The sequence below is a fragment of the Pseudorasbora parva genome, chromosome 4 (genome assembly GCF_024679245.1).
Source record: "Pseudorasbora parva isolate DD20220531a chromosome 4, ASM2467924v1, whole genome shotgun sequence".
Classification (NCBI taxonomy): domain Eukaryota; kingdom Metazoa; phylum Chordata; class Actinopteri; order Cypriniformes; family Gobionidae; genus Pseudorasbora; species Pseudorasbora parva.
The window spans coordinates 14,340,526-14,358,775 of record NC_090175.1 but is presented as its reverse complement, the minus strand read 5'-3'; the positions used below and the strand labels follow the sequence as shown (position 1 = coordinate 14,358,775).

Below are 18,250 nucleotides of genomic sequence, written 5' to 3'. Positions count from 1 at the left end.
GCAGGCGTCCCAAAACTTCTCAATATAGTGTACTTTACTGGCCTTATAGATGGTAAATGGACAGCATTTTATCCAAAGCGCTTTACATTTTTGCCTCACATTCACCCATTCATAAACCGACGGCAACGTCAGCCATGTAAGGCGCCATCCAGCTCGTCGGGAGCAGCTGGGGTTAGGTGTCTTGCTCATGGACCCCTCAACACTTGGTCAGGTGGAACCGGGGATTGAACCACCAACCTTCTGGTTTGTAGACAACCTACATGAACCACTGAGCCACTACTGCCCATTATAGGATGTACATTTAGCAAACAGGAATAGATAGTTGTTGTCTTGACTAAAGACATAGATCATTAGAATTGCTTTTTCACACACATTTAATCCAATCTTTGAAGAAATTTCTCATCTTGAGTTATCAGTGTACGATACAGTCACATCAATCAAGAATAATGTTTTTGGTCATGAGTGATTTGAGTCTAACTCACGTCCAAGTCATGATTCTTGATCTACATCTGTGCTAAACATAATATTATATAACAAAATTAGATGACTTGAGCATAACTAAATCAGTCAATTGAAGAGCTTGAATATTATTCGAGGATTAATAATCAGTTGTGGATATTATAGTGCCTGTGCCAAAATGTCATGTGTGGTAATTCGTCCGAGGCAGTGGAATCAAGAAGACATTTAAATGAGAAAAATTTGCAATGCCAAAAATGCTTTGTAGCGGATATTTAGAGAATATGTAGAGACATTTACTCAAGATGAGACTGCTATAATATTCTGTCCTGAAAAAGCCTGAGAACATTTTTTTTTTAAAGAAATTTCTCATTCTTTTTTGAGTGACTTTTAGGAAGGGATTATAGGGAGTGACATATTGAATTTGAGGCATCAACATATAGCAAAATATGCCAAATTCTGTTCCAGTTGCAAAAAGTGTTACTGCAACATTATATTTTGCAAGCTTCTATAGCTAAGATAATATGATGTCAGAGTGTAATGAGATGAGTTCACCCTGTAGAATTGACTGTCATATTGGGCTAAAATATTTCTCTAAAATCATTAAAGGACTGGGGATAATTAGACTAGTGAGGTAGAAGCCAAACCATCGTGTGGTAGTTTTGAGCAGTGAGCGCCACAGGGAAAAGGTAAATGCACATAGCAGAAAGTGCAGCCACAGCAGATTGCAGACGGGAGAGGAACATCAAATGGCGGCAGTGCCAAATCCCTGGAAGAGAAGCGGTCAAATGCTGGTGGGAGACCAGCGGCAAGAGAGAAAAAGAGGCATGCAAAGACTACTACTGAATTAATGTCATAATTTCTGTATTAAAAATACCGTATCACATTGTGTGGTTTGCGGGGTGAAGATTTAAAGGAATTGGTTCATTGGTTCATATCATTTTACCCTGGCATCTAAGTCATCATAAATTAATTATTCATATTGTTACTTTGCAACTAAATGTCACCTAACTCTCATTAGAATATTAGTAGATTGTCTGGTTAATATCTGCTACTCTTTATTTTGATGCTCCCCAGCAGACATTTTACTAACAATAAGTAACTATCTCTCAACTTGTTCTACTAACTTGAACTCTACACCTAACCCTAGCATAGTTGCAAAGTTACTTATATGAGTAATTCAAATACATACACTTTTGGGAGGATACAGAAAATGCATAGTCACCTCTCAACTTCAATCTTGCTCTTGGATGAGATAGAGAATTATTGTCTGTGGATGGCAAACATCTGACCATCATCAGACAAGTAGGAGGGCGCCAGACCATTTAGGGATTTGAAAAGAAACTGCAGTACTTTAAATTCAACTGGCAATCAACAGACAGACATTAAAAACAGATATATTCACATTAGGGACCCCAGTTAAAAATCTGGCTGTGGCATTTTGATCCATATGAAGCCGTGACATATAGAGGTCTGGGAAATTCCAATATATACAATAATCCAAACGAGATAAGATGTAAGATGAAAATTTAGGAAAGACATAACTTTGCACAGACGTTTTAAATGAAAGAAGCTTGACTTAATTACTGCAATAACTCTTAAAGTCGTGAGCACCACCAGAGTTTTTGATCATTTTGACAAAAATTGCATGCCCCCAGTAGCCTGACAAGCCAGACCCACATCAAGATGTTTGGTCTGGAAACTCACCATAGACGGGGGTTTAATCCGAGGGCCGGGATAAACGGTTGTCTTTCAAACTCCCTCTGCACGCGATAGGATAGCGCTACAACCAACCAGAGCAACGAAGGTGAAACGGAGCTCGTTGATAGATTAAACATTCACCGTATCCGGTCGGCAAAACTCTGAACACATCTTCCCTTTTTAAGAATGACTTCAGTGCCGTTCTTTGTTCTTTTCTCAGAGAAAAGCTTAACTCCAAGTCTTTCAGAATCACGGTCAAACCTGATTCGAAAGACCGCCGTTCGCCAGTTTCTGTGTTTACTAGAAGCACGCAAACGCAACTCGGGCGTCGTCATTATGGCCCCGCCCGCCGTCTCTATACACAATGTGATTTGCCCGGCAAGAGTTAGGGGATTACAGCTCAGAAGGGTATTGAGAGTTCCTAGACGACACTCGTCGGCAGATTAAATTTGCTGCCGCTAGGGTGCGTCTAGATTTCTAGGCTATGCCCCCAGAGTATTTAGTTACAAATATCTGAACATGCAATATGTCAAAAGAAAGAACAGAGCTACTTCTTTTAAACAAAACAAAAGTTTGGAGAGAAAAAAATCAAGCTTAATAAATAAATAAATAAATAAATAAATAAATAAATAAATAAATAAATAAATAAATAAATAAATAAATAAATAAATAAATAAATGAACAAATGAATGAACGAATGAATCAATCAATAAATCAATCAATAAATCAATCAATAAGTAAATCAATAAATAAATGAAAACTTTTTGAGCAAAAAGCTGAGAAAATTGTAGTTTTTACCAAAGACTATGTTTAGATCGGATTCGGAGCGATGATCAAAACACAGATGGAGCAGATCAAGTCCATCAACACCCTAATTCTTCACAGTTCTACAGCTCATCCTGTGTCGATATTTCATTAAGTAACATTAGGCAATTTTGATTTATATGCTTTTTAACGTTGGTGACCATGTTATTTTACATATGCATGTTTACATGAAATCGCTTGTTTCTGCTTCTTCTTCAAGTTTTGATGCGTAGATTCAGTACTCTTTCAGAAGATGTGTAATAGCACTCCTACCGTATAACAGTGGAAACACAGAAAGCCAGAAACTTTGTCAATTCAATTTTAGGGTCAGAAGAAACAGACTTTAGGGTAAGCGATAGGGTCAGATTTACTAAACCGGGCAAATTAGCGTGAGAACGCAAATCCATAAAAGCACAGATGGGAGTGGACACTTATGCGTGTGATCTATCCATGACATGCAGATTAATGAACGCAGACACAGCCAACTATTTTCCATAATGACCAGCGCAATCTACCAGTTAGCGTCTGGTTTAAGACTCGCTTTTTTGAGCGGTAAATAATGTTGTGAACATCAGTAAATTGACGAGCGCAAATCTTACTCCTACAAATGCATATGCAATAAGGTCAGGCGCAAAAATTATTTTGTCCACGCCTTTTCAAAACAAATCTATCACTGCGTGTCTTCAGTAAATCCTAACAGTAGTTTTTTAATGCCAAAAGATGGTTTGCACGGGTGCAAACTGTTAGCAAATTTGGCCCTTAATATATTGGTCTCACTTAAGACTTTGGAATTTAAGTTGCCAAAATGAAAAATAGGTTTTCCTTTACACACAGAGGGCCCAAAGACAATTGCTTCTGTCTGTAACAAAGTTCGTGTTCAGGGAAGAAGGAGGAAGGAACCCAGTGGACGTTGAACATAAATAAATAAAAGCGGCAGTCCCTCAAAAATAACTGCTGCATACAGTCTAAACATAATAAAACACAACATAAATGTCCCAGGCCTGGTCCTCTCTGATCCTTAACTCTCGTCACTCTTCCTTTTATCCTTCCGAAGCTCCTCCGTGGGATTCGAGACCGGTAAGGCGTGCAGGTGACGCTCGAATACACCCACGCCACCGACTTTGCTACGTTCACATAGACTGGCAGATAGATATGGGTGTCATCTGCATAAAAATGAAAAGACACTCCATGCTTTCAAAAAACTGAACATAATGGAAGTGTGCACAGAGAAAACAAAATTTCTCGGAGCAAAATAATTAGTAGAGTGTCTAAGGTGGACTATGGAAATAAAGTGTAACCCCATAGTCTATTGGCACTAGCTTCTAACCTTTGACTATTTGGTCAAGAAAGTGGCAAAAAAATCTATATACTTTTTAATTACTATATTTCTAAATGAATCACTCCCTGATCTATTTTAGTTGAATATGGTCCATTGCATCCTCAAGAACACTTTCAGCTAACATTAATGAATTAATAAAGCTCTACTATCCACTCCACACTATACTCATTATGGGACTTTGCAATGTACTGCATTGACCAGCCGTGCTTCAATTCACCATTCACATTAAAGGATAATCATTGCTTTTTTAAATATATATATATATATATATATATATATTTATAAATAGCTGTCCCACATTACATGTTAATGTGAAAGCAGAAAAATGGATGCTGACTATTGTATTAGACCCAAAGCTGTTATTATGTTTACAGTAGAGCACTTAATTACGACCCAGACCTGGTTTTATAATGTCATTGGAAGTGAGAGTAGCTTTTTAATGTGAACTTGGCTTCCGTCTTCACTGGCTGGAAAATTAAGTACTTAGATGCGACAGAAGGAGGGGGACATCTCCTCTGAATTTGTCTCTTTTCCCCTGGTGTACAAGTTTTCTATTTTTCTGAAGACAAAAAAAAAAAACTAAAAAAAAAAAACTTGGCATTCAAAACAATACAGTATAGTGTTGAGCAGATGTTGATGACATTTGTGTGTGTGTGTGTTGGTGGTAGAGATGCCATCTAGATACAGAGTAATTAAATCTGCTGGTTCAGAACTGCTGGGAAATATGAATCCCTAAATAAGCACCCACAACTGTAGGCAAAACAAAATTGATCTGTTAGAAAACCATCCCAGATTATTGCATTATGATTGAGTGCCACAGTTCCCGCATCCACACAACACACTGAACAAGACTGAACAGAAGTGCTGGGGTGTGATTAACTAAAATTAGCACACAACTAACTTAACTACATTTTAGCTTGGCTGATTTAAGGTAGTTTTAGGCACTGGTCAGTTTTGAGGTTTGGGCTATTTTGCTTCGCATAATTTGTCTTCTTTCAAGTTAGTGAAATGAAAACAAAATACACATTTAAATGTTGTGTAGTGATGTGTAGTGATAGAATGAGCTAACAAGCGGTGTTTTTTTCTGTTTCTTTGGATATTCTTGTTGGTCCGTGTTTTTGTTTGTTTTTGTTTTGATTATTTGTGGCAGTGAGCTGATTTTGATTCTTTTCACCATTTGCCTAAACAGTGACACGCGAGAGCAGTGGTATCCTCAATAGTCAAATTGCCCTTTTGTCTTGCGTGTACTTTTTGCTTGCCCCCTTTTCCAACAAACACTTTGAAAGCGAGGTTCGTATTGCGTACAGTGCATTATTGTATTTTTTATCAGTGTGTGTGTGTGTGTGTGTGGGGGGGGGGGTTGTTATGGCGACGGTGTGGGGTGTGTTGCTCATTAGTGAAGGCCCTGACTGAATAACAGATTCAGATAACATATTTTGAGTTTCTGCTGATTAAACCAATCTCCTTCATTATATTAACTCAACTGTCAATGATTTGAAATTTAGGCAACCAGGTAACTTATTAAGCCACCAAATGCAATACATACACTTTATTGTCAAAAGTATTTTTGACAGTCACTTCCATGGTCATAGATGTATGAAATCAAGGACCTAGACTAGCAGACGCTTCTACAAACATTTGTGAAATAATGTTTCACACTCAGAAGCTCAGTGAATTCAAGCGTGGTTGCTGTGATATATTGCCACCTGTGCAATAAGTCCATTTGTGAAATGTCCTCACTTCTAAATATTAAACTCAACTGTCAGTGGTATTATAACAAAGTGAAAGTAATTGGGAACAACAGCAACTCACAGAGCGGAGTCACCGCAGTCAATATCTTCAGACTTCCAAACTTTGTGTGGCTTTCATATTAGCTCAAGAACAGTGCGTAGAGAGCATCATGGAATGGGTTTCATTGACCGAGCAGCTGCATCCAATCCTTACATCACCAAGTGCAATGCAAAGTGTCGGGTGCAGTGGTGTAAAGCAGCTGCCACTGGGCTCTAGAATAATGGAGACGTGTTCTCTGGAGTGACCAATCGCACTTCTCTGTCTGGCAATCCGATAGACGACTCTGGGTTTCGTAGTTGTCAGGAGAATGGTACTTGCCTGACTGCATTGTGTCAAGTGTAAAGTTTGGTGGAGGAGGAATTATGGTGTGGGGTTGTTTTTCTGGGGTTGGGCTTGGCCTCTTCCAGTGAAAGAAACTCTTAATGCTTCAGCATAGCAAGTCATTTTGGACAATTTCATGCTCCCAAATTTGTGGGAACAGTTTGGGGATGGCCCCTTTCTGTTCCAACATGACTGCACAGCAGTACACAAAGCAAGGTCTATAAAGACATGAATATGTGAGTTTAGTGTGGAGGAACTTGACTGGTCTGCACAGCACAGAGTCCTGATATCAACCCGATAGAACACCTTTGGGATGAATTAGAGCAGAGACTGTGAGCCAGGCCTTCTCATCCAACATCAGTGCCTGACCTCACAAATGTACTTCTAGAAGAATAGTCATAAATCCTCATATACACACTCCTAAACCTGGAAAGCCTATGGAGTGGGCCAACTCCATATTAAACTCTACAGATTAAAAATGGGATGTCATTAAAATGCATGTGCATGTAAAGGCAGACATCCCAAAACCTTTGGCAATACAGTGTATTTTTACAGGCTGTTTACTTAAAATGATTTTTTTTTCTCCACTTCAGCAATCCAAACTTTCCAGTATTCTAATGGTTTTTACAGAGCAGGTTGTTAACTTATAATTCACCTTATTTATATAGCATTTTATTTCTAAAATAAAATCCATAGCCATTTTTTTTTCTGACTAGACTTTTTTTCTGATTTATTGAGTGATAAAAAGAGATATCACCAAACATTTAACTCTTACACAGTATGTCAACAAAATGAATGATTTTGAAACCTTTCTGTTCTGTAAATGTAACTTAGATTTAATTTGATAATTTAATTAGATAATGCCTTATTTGCATATGAAAACATGAGGATACAGCAAACGTGTAATAGAAAACAGTTCTTTTATAAATTGTGATTAATCAACTGGGACAACTGATGTAATATTTACCATATTATTTGGTCTAAAACAGTGTTCCAATTACAATACTTTTTTTCAGCAAGGTCACACACAATAGATTATGCATAAACTGTTTATTTTATTTACCTTTGGGAAATCTAGATTCATTCTAGTGAATTAGACTGTTTGGATAGTTTATTTGAATTGACTCAATTTCATAATACAACTCATTGATTCAAATCCCTGCTCAGAAAGTGTGTTGTGTATTTTAAATCTCCTTTATTATCGCAAACTCGCTAGATAGTTAGGTGTCTGATTCAGTTTGTTCCTAACTTAAATGATTTGACCATTTTAGGATCAGCACAAATATGGAAAACCTGAAATTATCTACAAATTTAGGAATTGTACATATCAGACATGAGATGATTGAAAATTTGTATTTATTAATAATAACCATTAAGTAAACTGAACATTTACGTTTACATTCTATGCTATGCTATGCTATGGTCACCAGTGTTGGGGTAACGTATAACAATTATCTTGAGTTACGTAATCAGATTACTTTTTTTCAAGTAACTAGTAAAGTAACGCATTACTTCTAAATTTACAAAAAAACAGCTCTCCTGTCACTATGTTACGAAAAATTGGGAGTAAGTGTAGAGTCGTTGTATGCACCAAAACATAATTGCTATAGTAGTTCTAGACTAAATGTGAACATGCATTTATTGATCTCTCTTGCACAAAAAATAAAGATTCAGTCAAAAAGTAATGTTAAATAAAACACATGTTAATTAATTTAATCTCACTGTATTGACCAATATGCTGCTGACCTTCGATGATTCAGTTAGACCATAAGCAACAATGACTTTAGATATTTAGTTTTTTGTTTGTGGCCTGTTAAGTTTTCTTCTCCTGCCTTCTTATTTTTCTGCAATCCAGGGAATCAAAGCACAGCTGAAAGGTTTGTTTGAGCTGTGCTATCTACTCTAAACGTGTGAATTTGCATTTCCTTTTTGTGGGAAAGGGCCTTTACATTTGCCAAAAAATAGAACTTTTTTGTTATTAAAGCGGTGGTCGCATGCGATTTCACTTTTTTAACTTTAGTTAGTGTGTAATGTTGCTGCTTGAGCATAAACAGTATCTGCAAAGTTACAGCGCTGAAAGTTCAATGCAAACGGAGATATTGTCTTTTATAGTTATGGCAGTTTATTGCCTACAAAAATGGCCGGTTTGGACTACAACGAGCTTCTTCCCGGGCTGGTGACATCATAAACTCTTGCTAGTCACCGCAGATGTGACTTCTGCCCGTAATGGTGAGGGGCGTGGCGTTTCCAGCAACCTGTGGAACTTCAGCCAATAAAAATACAGGAAACTACATTTGGCCATTTAACCAATCTAAGACCGTTGCGTTTTTCAGAGGGATGGCCTTCATAGAAGCAGGAAGCAAACGAGCCGTTCAAAGGACAGTGGTGTGGAATAAAGCTAAAATATTTTTAAAAATCTGCTGTTTTTAAATAAAATAAAAAGTATTAAGACATGTTATACTGCTCTCCATAAACACAACAAAGCCTAGAAAAAAAAAAAAACACGGAACCACCCCTTAAAAAAAAAGGGAAAAAAAAGGAAGTACTTTATAAAGATCAAACCTTTAACCACACCCTTGAATATAAACTGTGTCATGGAGGCATAAGCAGATCATATAAAAACATACAAATTATTTTTGTGGCAAGCAGGGCAGGGAAGAGAGCCGTGGGAATGAAGCAAGGCAATGAGCACTAATGATCATGTCAGGGTTCTGTCACTCCGGTCTAGCTTATTTTTTCTTTGGTCACAGAGCCCTAACATTGCTGTATTGGTCTTGGACATGAATGCTGACTCAGATCCAAATTTGAATAGAAGTTCTTGAAATATATCTTCTATTCAAAAAAAAAAAAAAAAAAAAACATTTAATAAAACAAAAATGGATAAAATCATTCTGAAAGTGATTCCAACAAACTTTCTCTGTGGCATTATCGGTGTAGCTGTGGTGTGAACTCTGCTATTCTTTATTATTGAGAATGATTTTTAGAATCCTTATCTTAGTTATTGTCCTTGGTGTAAACAGGCTATTATAGTAGCTTTCCCGACACTAACTACTGGAAATGTATTCCATCTTCATTAATGGCCATAATGAACTAACTAATAGCCACGATTAAGTAATAATCGAGTAAACGAGGAGAAAAAGAGGTTTAAAAAAATGAGGACGGAGAAAGATAGCTAGCACTGTCAAAGCAAACTCCCAAGCCTCAAGCCATAAATACAAGCCTTTTTGTCATGCCTTTGATTAAAACACTAGCAATTTATGATTTTCTTTTCATCCAGTTCATAATTCATTAGACCTCAGAGTAAAAAAAAAGAAATGTAAAATACAGCCTTATCAATATTAATGATACGAATGTGTTTTGCTTTGAATGCTGCTATATCTCCAAGTGAAAACTGCGTGCTGTAGTCAGTGAATCTTTAAAATGCATTGATCTCATAAAAAGCTGGAGAGGTTAGTAAATAGTACCAGAGGATAAATTAGCCAACAGCGCACTGAGCCAAGAAGAAGACCTGTGAAATCCTTCCAAACGCATTTAGCGGTCATAAATGAGCAGGGGGTTTGAGCTCCGCACGCACATAAACATAATCACCTTGAAAAATGTTTTGACACCTTCGTAAAAGAGACATCATGAAGACTAACAATGTGTAGGTGTACCAGACAGAAGAAGCGGATGCCATAAATCTTACCTTGCGCTTGTTGTTAGGGCTGACGTACAGATAGCTGAGGATGGTCTTCACGCCCACCTTTTCATTGAGTTTCTCATAAGTGGTTCCGTAATCTGTTGACCTGAAATGTAATCAGAGGCCTTGATGAGAACCTGGGGAATCAGCTGTCGTAATTAAAGACCTACTGTGCACTTTAAACAAGGCTAAAGTGAGTGTGGAAGTGTAGCTTATTCATGATAGCAAATCACTTCTTAACTGCCTAATTTGTTTGAGGAAGGTATTTACAGGTTTAAGAAATGTTGCAACAGTTTGGTGATGCAGGGAAGTTGCCACGGCCATTTAACGTCCCTTAAGATGCAGTCACATTAGTGAAATTTCAGCGACATTGTGCATTAAAGAAAACAAATCCGTTCTTCATTGTTAATAGCATAGTGCTGTTTGAAGTCAGAAACATCCAGGAGCACATTACGTAATAAACGAGCACATAATATTCCTCACAGCTTCATTGTTAATAGAGACACTTAACACACACAGGTATGAATCTCTCTCTCTCTCTCTCTCTCTCTCTCTCTCTCTCTCTCTCTCTCTCTCTCTCTCTCTCTCTCTCTCTCTCTCTCTCTCTCTCTCTCTCTCTCTCTCTCTCTCTCTCTCTCTCTCTCACACACACACACACACACACACACACACACACACACACACACACACACACACACACACACTCTCTCTCTCTCTCAATAATGAATTCAAATAAATGCTTTAATTCATTTAAATAAAAGTAGGACATTTCCGATAGCATGTGGAGGCAGCATGAGCACATGGCTTGTAATTTGTTTTTCATGGCCTTGTGCTTGTGTTTGTCCTGTTTGATGTGAGCACATGGATTGTCACGTGTTTCCTTGTGCCACGTGTTCTCCTGTTCAGTGTCTAACCCCGCCAATCATGTTATCCGATTATTGGTTCATTTGCCCTCATCTTCCCTCGTTACCTGCCTTGTTTGCTCCCTATTTATTCCCATTGTGTTTGGAGTCCTTTGCTGAATCATTGGCTGAATCCCAAATTGCCCCCTAAACCCTTATTCACTATTCCCTACTTTAGTCCATACAGTTCCCTTGAAGGAGTGAATGAAAATGAGTCGGAAAAAACAACAAAAAACACAGCCATTGGGTGTACATCAGCTGTACACTCGTTATTGTGGTGCAATGTGGGATTGAATGAGTGCAACATATTCTGGACACCACTACAAATGGCCCCTCAAATAATGCCCTATTGGGTATAGGTGGAGATTTCGTATTCAGCCGTTGTCTTCTGTTACCTTGTTGTTACCCGTCATGCTTCATGATTCCTTGCTCCTTGCATCTTAGTCAAGTTTTCCCCCTCATGGGTAGTTTTTGTTCAATTTTGTTATTGCATTGTTAATAAAGAGGCCCATTTTCTTCTGCGATTGAGTCCTCGTCTCATCCCTTCACCCTCAAATGTGACAGATCGTCCCCTGTGTGCCACACCGGACTCGTGTCCCAAAGAGGAGCTCTGGAAGGATAAAAGGAGGAGTGATGACAGTGAAGGACGAGAGAGGACCAGGCCTGGGACCTATATGTTGCGGTTTTGTTTTAACTTATGCATTTTTGTTCGTTTTGATGAGTGTCTAATTGATGATTTGCCAGTTCCCGCCTCTTCCTTCCATAGGGCCTTTAACTTTGCTACAGAATTCATATCAATTTGTAAAAATGTTAAAGTTAAGAATTGTCATCAGACTGTGTTGGATGAGGATTTAACTTTAATGTAATTTGATATGATATTTGTCTATAGAAAAAAAGAATACATAATATCAGCTGATTATAAGGTTTGTTTACTTATTTTAATAGATAATATTTAAATAAAAAAAATTAAATAATAAAAAAAAATGTATCCATGTAATGCAATGATGATCTATGTATTTCACAGGTCGTTGTGATTTTGCCAAGACATGTTCCTAGAACAACATTCCTGTCTAAAAACATATCCTATCTGCCTACGTATAGTACACCCTAAACGTATGCACTCTTTTTGTAAAGAAAAAGTACAGGTGTTGGTCATATTAAAAGTAGATTTATTTCACTAATTCCATTCAAAAAGTGAATCTTGTATATTACAATCATTCATTACACACAGACTGATATATTTTAAATGTTTATTTCTTTCCATTTTGATGATTATAACTGACAACTAAGGAAAATCCCAAATTCATTTTTCAGAAAATTAGAATATTACTTAAGACCAATACAAAGAAAGTATTTTTAGAAATCTTGGCCAACTAAAAAGTATGAACATGAAAAGTATGAGCATGTACAGCACTCAGTATTTAGTTGGGGCTCCTTTTGCCTGAATTACTGCAGCAATGCGGCGTGGCATGGAGTCGATCAGTCTATGGCCCTGTGGCAAGCTTGCTGGCCAATTAAGTACAGGGATACCATGGTCCTTAAACCAGGATTGGTTGTTTTGTCATTGTGTACAGGTGCCAAGTCCTGTTGGAAAATGAAATCTGCATCTCCATAAAGTTGGTCAGCAGCAGGAAGCATGAAGTGCTCTAAAACTTCCTGGTATATGGCTGCATTGACCTTGGACCTCAGAGAACACAGTGGACAAACACCAGCAGATGTCATGGCACCCCAAACCATCACTGACTGTGGAAACTTTACACTGGACCTTAAGCAGTGTGGATTGTGTATGTTGGGACTCTGGGACCCTGATTTCCAAAGGAAATGCAAAATTTACTTTCATCAGGGAACATAACTTTAGACCACTCAGCAGTCCTTGTTGTCTTTCTCAAGCTCGTTCCAAATCTGTGGACCTCTACAGACAGCACTCAGGCTCGTACATTTCAATTGTCATATTTGACCAGTAATTAAATGTGTTTCCCTTGTGTGATATGTATGCTGGGGTCGGGTGATTGGGACAAGTTCACATAACCTGTAATTTAACTTATAAACAACCTGGAATATCATACAGGCATTATGAAAAGTATTATATTCAGTAAGCCTTAAAGGTTCCATTCTTTGCGTGTTTTCGAAGCTTTGATTATGTTTACAGTGTGCAATATAACATGAGTTAAAAAACACAGTATTTTTCAAACAGTTTACTTATCTGTACAGCGCTGTTTCCTCTGTCCTAAAAATGGCCTGATGATTTCCTTGTTCTATGAAGTCCCTCCTTCAGAAACACGTAACGAGTTCTGATTGGGCCAGCGGTTCCCGTGTTGTGATTGGACAGCAGCTTAGCGCACTTTGCCCGGAAAGGTCCCTCCTCTTACCATAACGGGGAGATGCAAGCGCTGAATGCGCGCTCTTCTCCACGTGGGAGAGCAACAAGACCACGCCCCCTATTTTGTGTGTTCTTGTGGGCGGAGGGTTAGTCAACAAACGGTTCTAGTGACGTCATTACATCCCTGCACTTCCTGCTGTAGTCCAAACCGGCCGTTCGCTGTAGGCTTTGAAAGGGAACTTCTGTTAAATGAAATATCTCGCTTGGCATTGAACTTTGAGCTTTATAATTTTACAGGTATTATTTATGCTCTAACAGCAACATTTCACACTAACTAAAGTTTGAAAGATGGAATCGCAAAGAAAGAACGGGACCTTTAATAGACCAAGGCGATGAAACAAGGGACGTAGACAATTGTAGATCATTGTAGATAAATAAAGAAATTGTAGAAATTGTAGATCAATAAAGATTCAGAGATATTTAGTGGTATTTACCCTTTCAATAATTTGTTCATTTATTTTAAAACAGAAATGCTTATTTGCCTTTTTTTTTTTCTTTGGAATGAAATACGATGTAATTTGTCTTGTTTATGTTAAGATATAATTTACTGCACCGAAACCAGAAAGCAACATTTCTTAGCTCTCTATTTATTATTTCTTCCATTTCATCTGGACTCTTATGTGACATAAATAAGTTTGTGTCATCAGCAAATAAAACCTTTAATTTGTAATAAACTCCATAATGGTGTAATTTATTCAATAGGATGTCAAAATCAATAGTATATCAATAGTTACAGACTGCAGCTTTAACCATTGATCTCATATGGTGTCTCTCCTCCTATCCTGCTTCTCATAGGTCGTTCCGACCCAAATTGGACGGTCAGCGCGCGCGGTGGTTGTCCCGGTCAGTGGGGCATCCTCTTAAAAGAGGAGCGGAAGCATGTCATCGCTAGAGGGAGAGAGCCGGAGACCGATCAGTGTTTCTAGTCCTGTGTAATGTTGTGAAACTGTGCCGGTGAACGGCTGTTGTTGAGTAAGCCACTGGTGGTTTCCTTTCTTTGCATTTCTCCGTCTCATTGTTATCATCTTCTTTTTGTTAGTGGCGTGTGTGCCACTGTTATACCCATTTGTTATTTATGAACGCTGCAGGGGCTAGGTGCGTTTTACTTTAAAGATATATTTTCTCCTGTTTATGTCTAGTTAAGGAGGTAGGGAAGGTGTTTTTTTTTTTTTTTTTTTTTTTTTTGACAAGAAAATTTAGTTTTCTTGGGAAAAGTAAGTTGGCTTTTTGTTTCTTATTTTTGGCCTGACCCAGCCCTGAAGTTAAAGGTCCCTTTTAAACTCAAACCTGCTTTGTTTCTTGTGTTTATTTTATGTTCACCCCTGCACCCCTTGACCAAGGGATTGTTACAAATCTCAAATACTATCAGGATGATAGCATGCACATTTGGATGCAGGGATAGTCCTAACTCAACCTAACCCTTACCTATATGTTATCCCTAAAATCAGAGGGAAATGATAGATGAATAACACTGATAGAAGCACCTAACCCTGGTTTTAAGAATAAACTTAATATAAGTGCTAATCTTTTCCTTCAAATCTGATTGGTTGACAAAGATATTGATCCAGGAACATGTTGCACCTGGTAAAATCACGTTCACATTAGTTCATGAGTTTTCATCAACTCATAATATATATAATTAAAACTGTATAGAGAATTGAGTATTTTTTAAATTAGCAAATATTTAGATTTAGTTTAAAAGTAATTTCTGTAAGTAGACACCCTACCAGCTCATCATCCCAATGCTCATTGGCATTCACACAAAATGTCAGCTTTTAATTAAACTTACAGTATGGGGGAAGTTTAAGAAAAGAGACCATCAGTCAAAGCTGAGGAAAGACACACAGTGAGTTTTATCTCCAGAATCTGTCATCGCTCAATGTGACGTTTTAATGTTAATGAGACTTTGCTAACTGAAGTTTCATTTTCAGCTTTCATTTTTAAAGCTACACTGTGTAACCTTTTTAGTTTATTCTTAGCTAAAAACACTTAGTTCTTTCAAAAATATATGCGCTCATTAATGTATATTTACTTCTTTCAAGTTATAAAGTATTCTCGTAAGTTTATAATATGCCATTGAAAATACATACGGGTGAGGGGTTCGAATGCTGGTCGCTATGTTGCCCCTCCATCTTGAAAGTACATTAGCCAAAGAGGGACATACCCGTAAATTCAAGCTTCGCCTTTCGCGTTTTAACACTCGATGGCACCATGTCGAATGTGAAGAGGGGGATTGCTAGCCTGACAAGCCAGACCCACATCAAGATGTTTGGTCTGGAAACTCACCATTGACAGCTCAATCTGAGGGGCGGGATAAACGGTTGTCTTTCAAACTCCCTCTGCGCGCGATAGGATAGCGCTACAACCAACCAGAGCAACGAAGGTGAAACAAAGCTTGTTGACAGATTAAACATTCGCCGTATCTGGTCGGCAAAACTCTGAACACATCTTCCCTTTTTAAGAATGACTTCAGTGCCGTTCTTTGTTCTTTTCTCAGAGAAAAGCTTAACTCCAAGTCTTCCAGAGTCGCGGTCAAAGCTGATTCGAAAGACCGCCGTCCTCCAGTTTCTGTGTTTACTAGAAGCACGCAATCGCAACTCGGCCGTCGTCGTTATGGCCCCGCCCACCGACTCTATACACGATGTGATTGGCCCGGCAAGAGTTAGGGGATTACAGCTCAGAAGTTTATTGAGAGTTCCAAGACGACACTCGCGGGCAGATTAGATTTGCTGCTGCTAGGGTGCGTCTAGATTTCTAGGCTAGGGGATTGCCATGTTAATCTTGAACTAAATTGGCCACCGTAGGAGTTAAAACGAAATCAATATTGAGAGGAACAGAAACTATTATTCCCTGGATGGTCATATACCTGTTCACCGCTACATGGGGGGAAATATCACACAGTGTAGCTTTAAATGAGTTCTGTAGGAGAGCGCGGGGCACAACCTAGTTGACAGCATTACGAAACTTTGTGTATTTAGTTGCCATATCAACGTTTATTTAGAGAAACAAATGTGCCAAATTTAAAACATCTTTGGGAGAGATCACTGAACATTTATTGGAACATTAATTTATTATTATTAAGTCAATTTTTAATCTATGTGTTTATTTAAATGCTGATCTAACAGCAGAAGACGCCAGCCTGTTTAAATCCCAGTTGTGTGGGTGGGGCATGTTGTCACAGCCTTACAATGAGCCGCTATTAGAACTACGCTATTATAGTCTATACTTTTATTAACTCTTTTGAGAAACCATGAGAAAAAAAAGGTGAATAAAAACTGAGAGTCATGAGAAACACTGAGAGAATGTTCAGTAATGATTCATTATTATTATGCTTTGAACAATACTGTACAGCTGTCAAACTCCATTTTTTTTTTGTATTTTTAATGATAAAAAAGCCGTTATTTTATTTTAAAAAGTTAATAATTGTATCTTATTGACAAAATATTTTAGTTCGTCTAGGATATTTTAATATATATATTTAATAGATATTGTGTGTATATATATATATATATATATATATATATATATATATATATATATATATATATATATATATATATATATATATATATATATATATATATATATATATATATATCAGGTAACATTTTAAGCTGTAATATGCTCCCCACCTATGGGGCATGTTGTCACATTTCACTTCCATTCCTTCAGGATAAATAAAAAAAAAAAGTCATCACTGTATTAATGAAACAAAAGCACATAATTGTACTAGACATGTGCAATTAATGTGGGGGGAAAAAATGGTTTACACAAACTGAGAAATCAAAAAGCGTGAGGTTGTTCCCCGCTCTCCCCTATACTCGAAATTCAGCAGTTTCTAAAACAAACTGCAGGCCATCGATATTTGTACAATTTTTGTCATCAGATCAATAACAGCCAGATACATTGTTGCAATGGAATAGGAATATGCAGAAGATGCAGACAAGGTCGAAACACCAATGTTTAATAACAGGAGCATAACACAGAATACACAAAGACAGCTGGTCCGGATCATATTAATCCAACAAATAAGACTTCACAAATGACCGCAGAAACAAAGGGAGCATTTAGCGGTTGACTAATGAGCTCCAAATGCAACACAGGTGTGTGGTAACTATGGCAACGAGCTTCTGATAAACACAGAATTCCAGAGAGGATGCCCTCTGTTGACTGTTAGGGGAACAACAGACATGTCCCTGACATCTACATAAACAAACACAGTCATTTCAGAGGATACAGCTATGCTACTCTGGTGCTAATAACACTTCTTGGTTATTAACTAAATATATGTCATTTTATAGACTAGGGAAGGTCCACTGAGATGAAATTAAAGTTCTCAGCGTTGTGAACAGAACTGAAATGATTATTTAGCTCTTTTATCCAAGCTACTTACACACTTAAGACCCTTTTACAAGCTTCAGTGCATCACTTCAATGGATGACCACCTCCACATGAAAAGTGACCATTTTACAAAGTGACAATCGTGCATGTATGACCTGGCGATTTGCAATATAAAAGATTTGTTTGTCGATTCATGAAACTTTATCAGGATGTTCTTGGAATTTAAATTAGCTCATGAAATCTTGTTGAGATATTGTAACAGGTTGTTGCTATTTGCTGTTTTGGTTCTATTAAGCATGCATATCCATACTTTTATATAAATGCCACAAATGTCAAATATGGATGTATTGACAGTATCTGAAATTTAAGAATTTTAAGTATGAACAACTTGTTTGTGATTGTTGAAATGAACATTAAATAAGAATAATAAATTCAAATTTCCATTACAAATGGAACCTTATTGTAAAGATTTACCTCAATCTTTTCAGATTAATATATTGAATTAATAACCGGATTTGATTATATTTAATAATTGT

General features: G+C 37.4%; 1 protein-coding gene across 4 annotated transcripts in view; it reads right to left on the bottom strand.

The window, feature by feature from the left end:
- The window catches only part of sorcs1 (sortilin-related VPS10 domain containing receptor 1), a 302,164-nt gene that overhangs the window by 117,872 nt on the left and 166,042 nt on the right, over positions 1-18,250 (bottom strand). For all 4 annotated transcript variants that reach the window (XR_010904712.1, XR_010904711.1, XM_067441002.1 and 1 more), the window contains exon 3: positions 10,098-10,197. Coding sequence is in view for 2 of the 4 variants with exons in the window: in XM_067441002.1 (XP_067297103.1) it covers positions 10,098-10,197 (100 nt within the window). In the remaining 2 variants the exon portion in view is untranslated. The remainder of the gene's footprint in view (positions 1-10,097; positions 10,198-18,250) is intronic.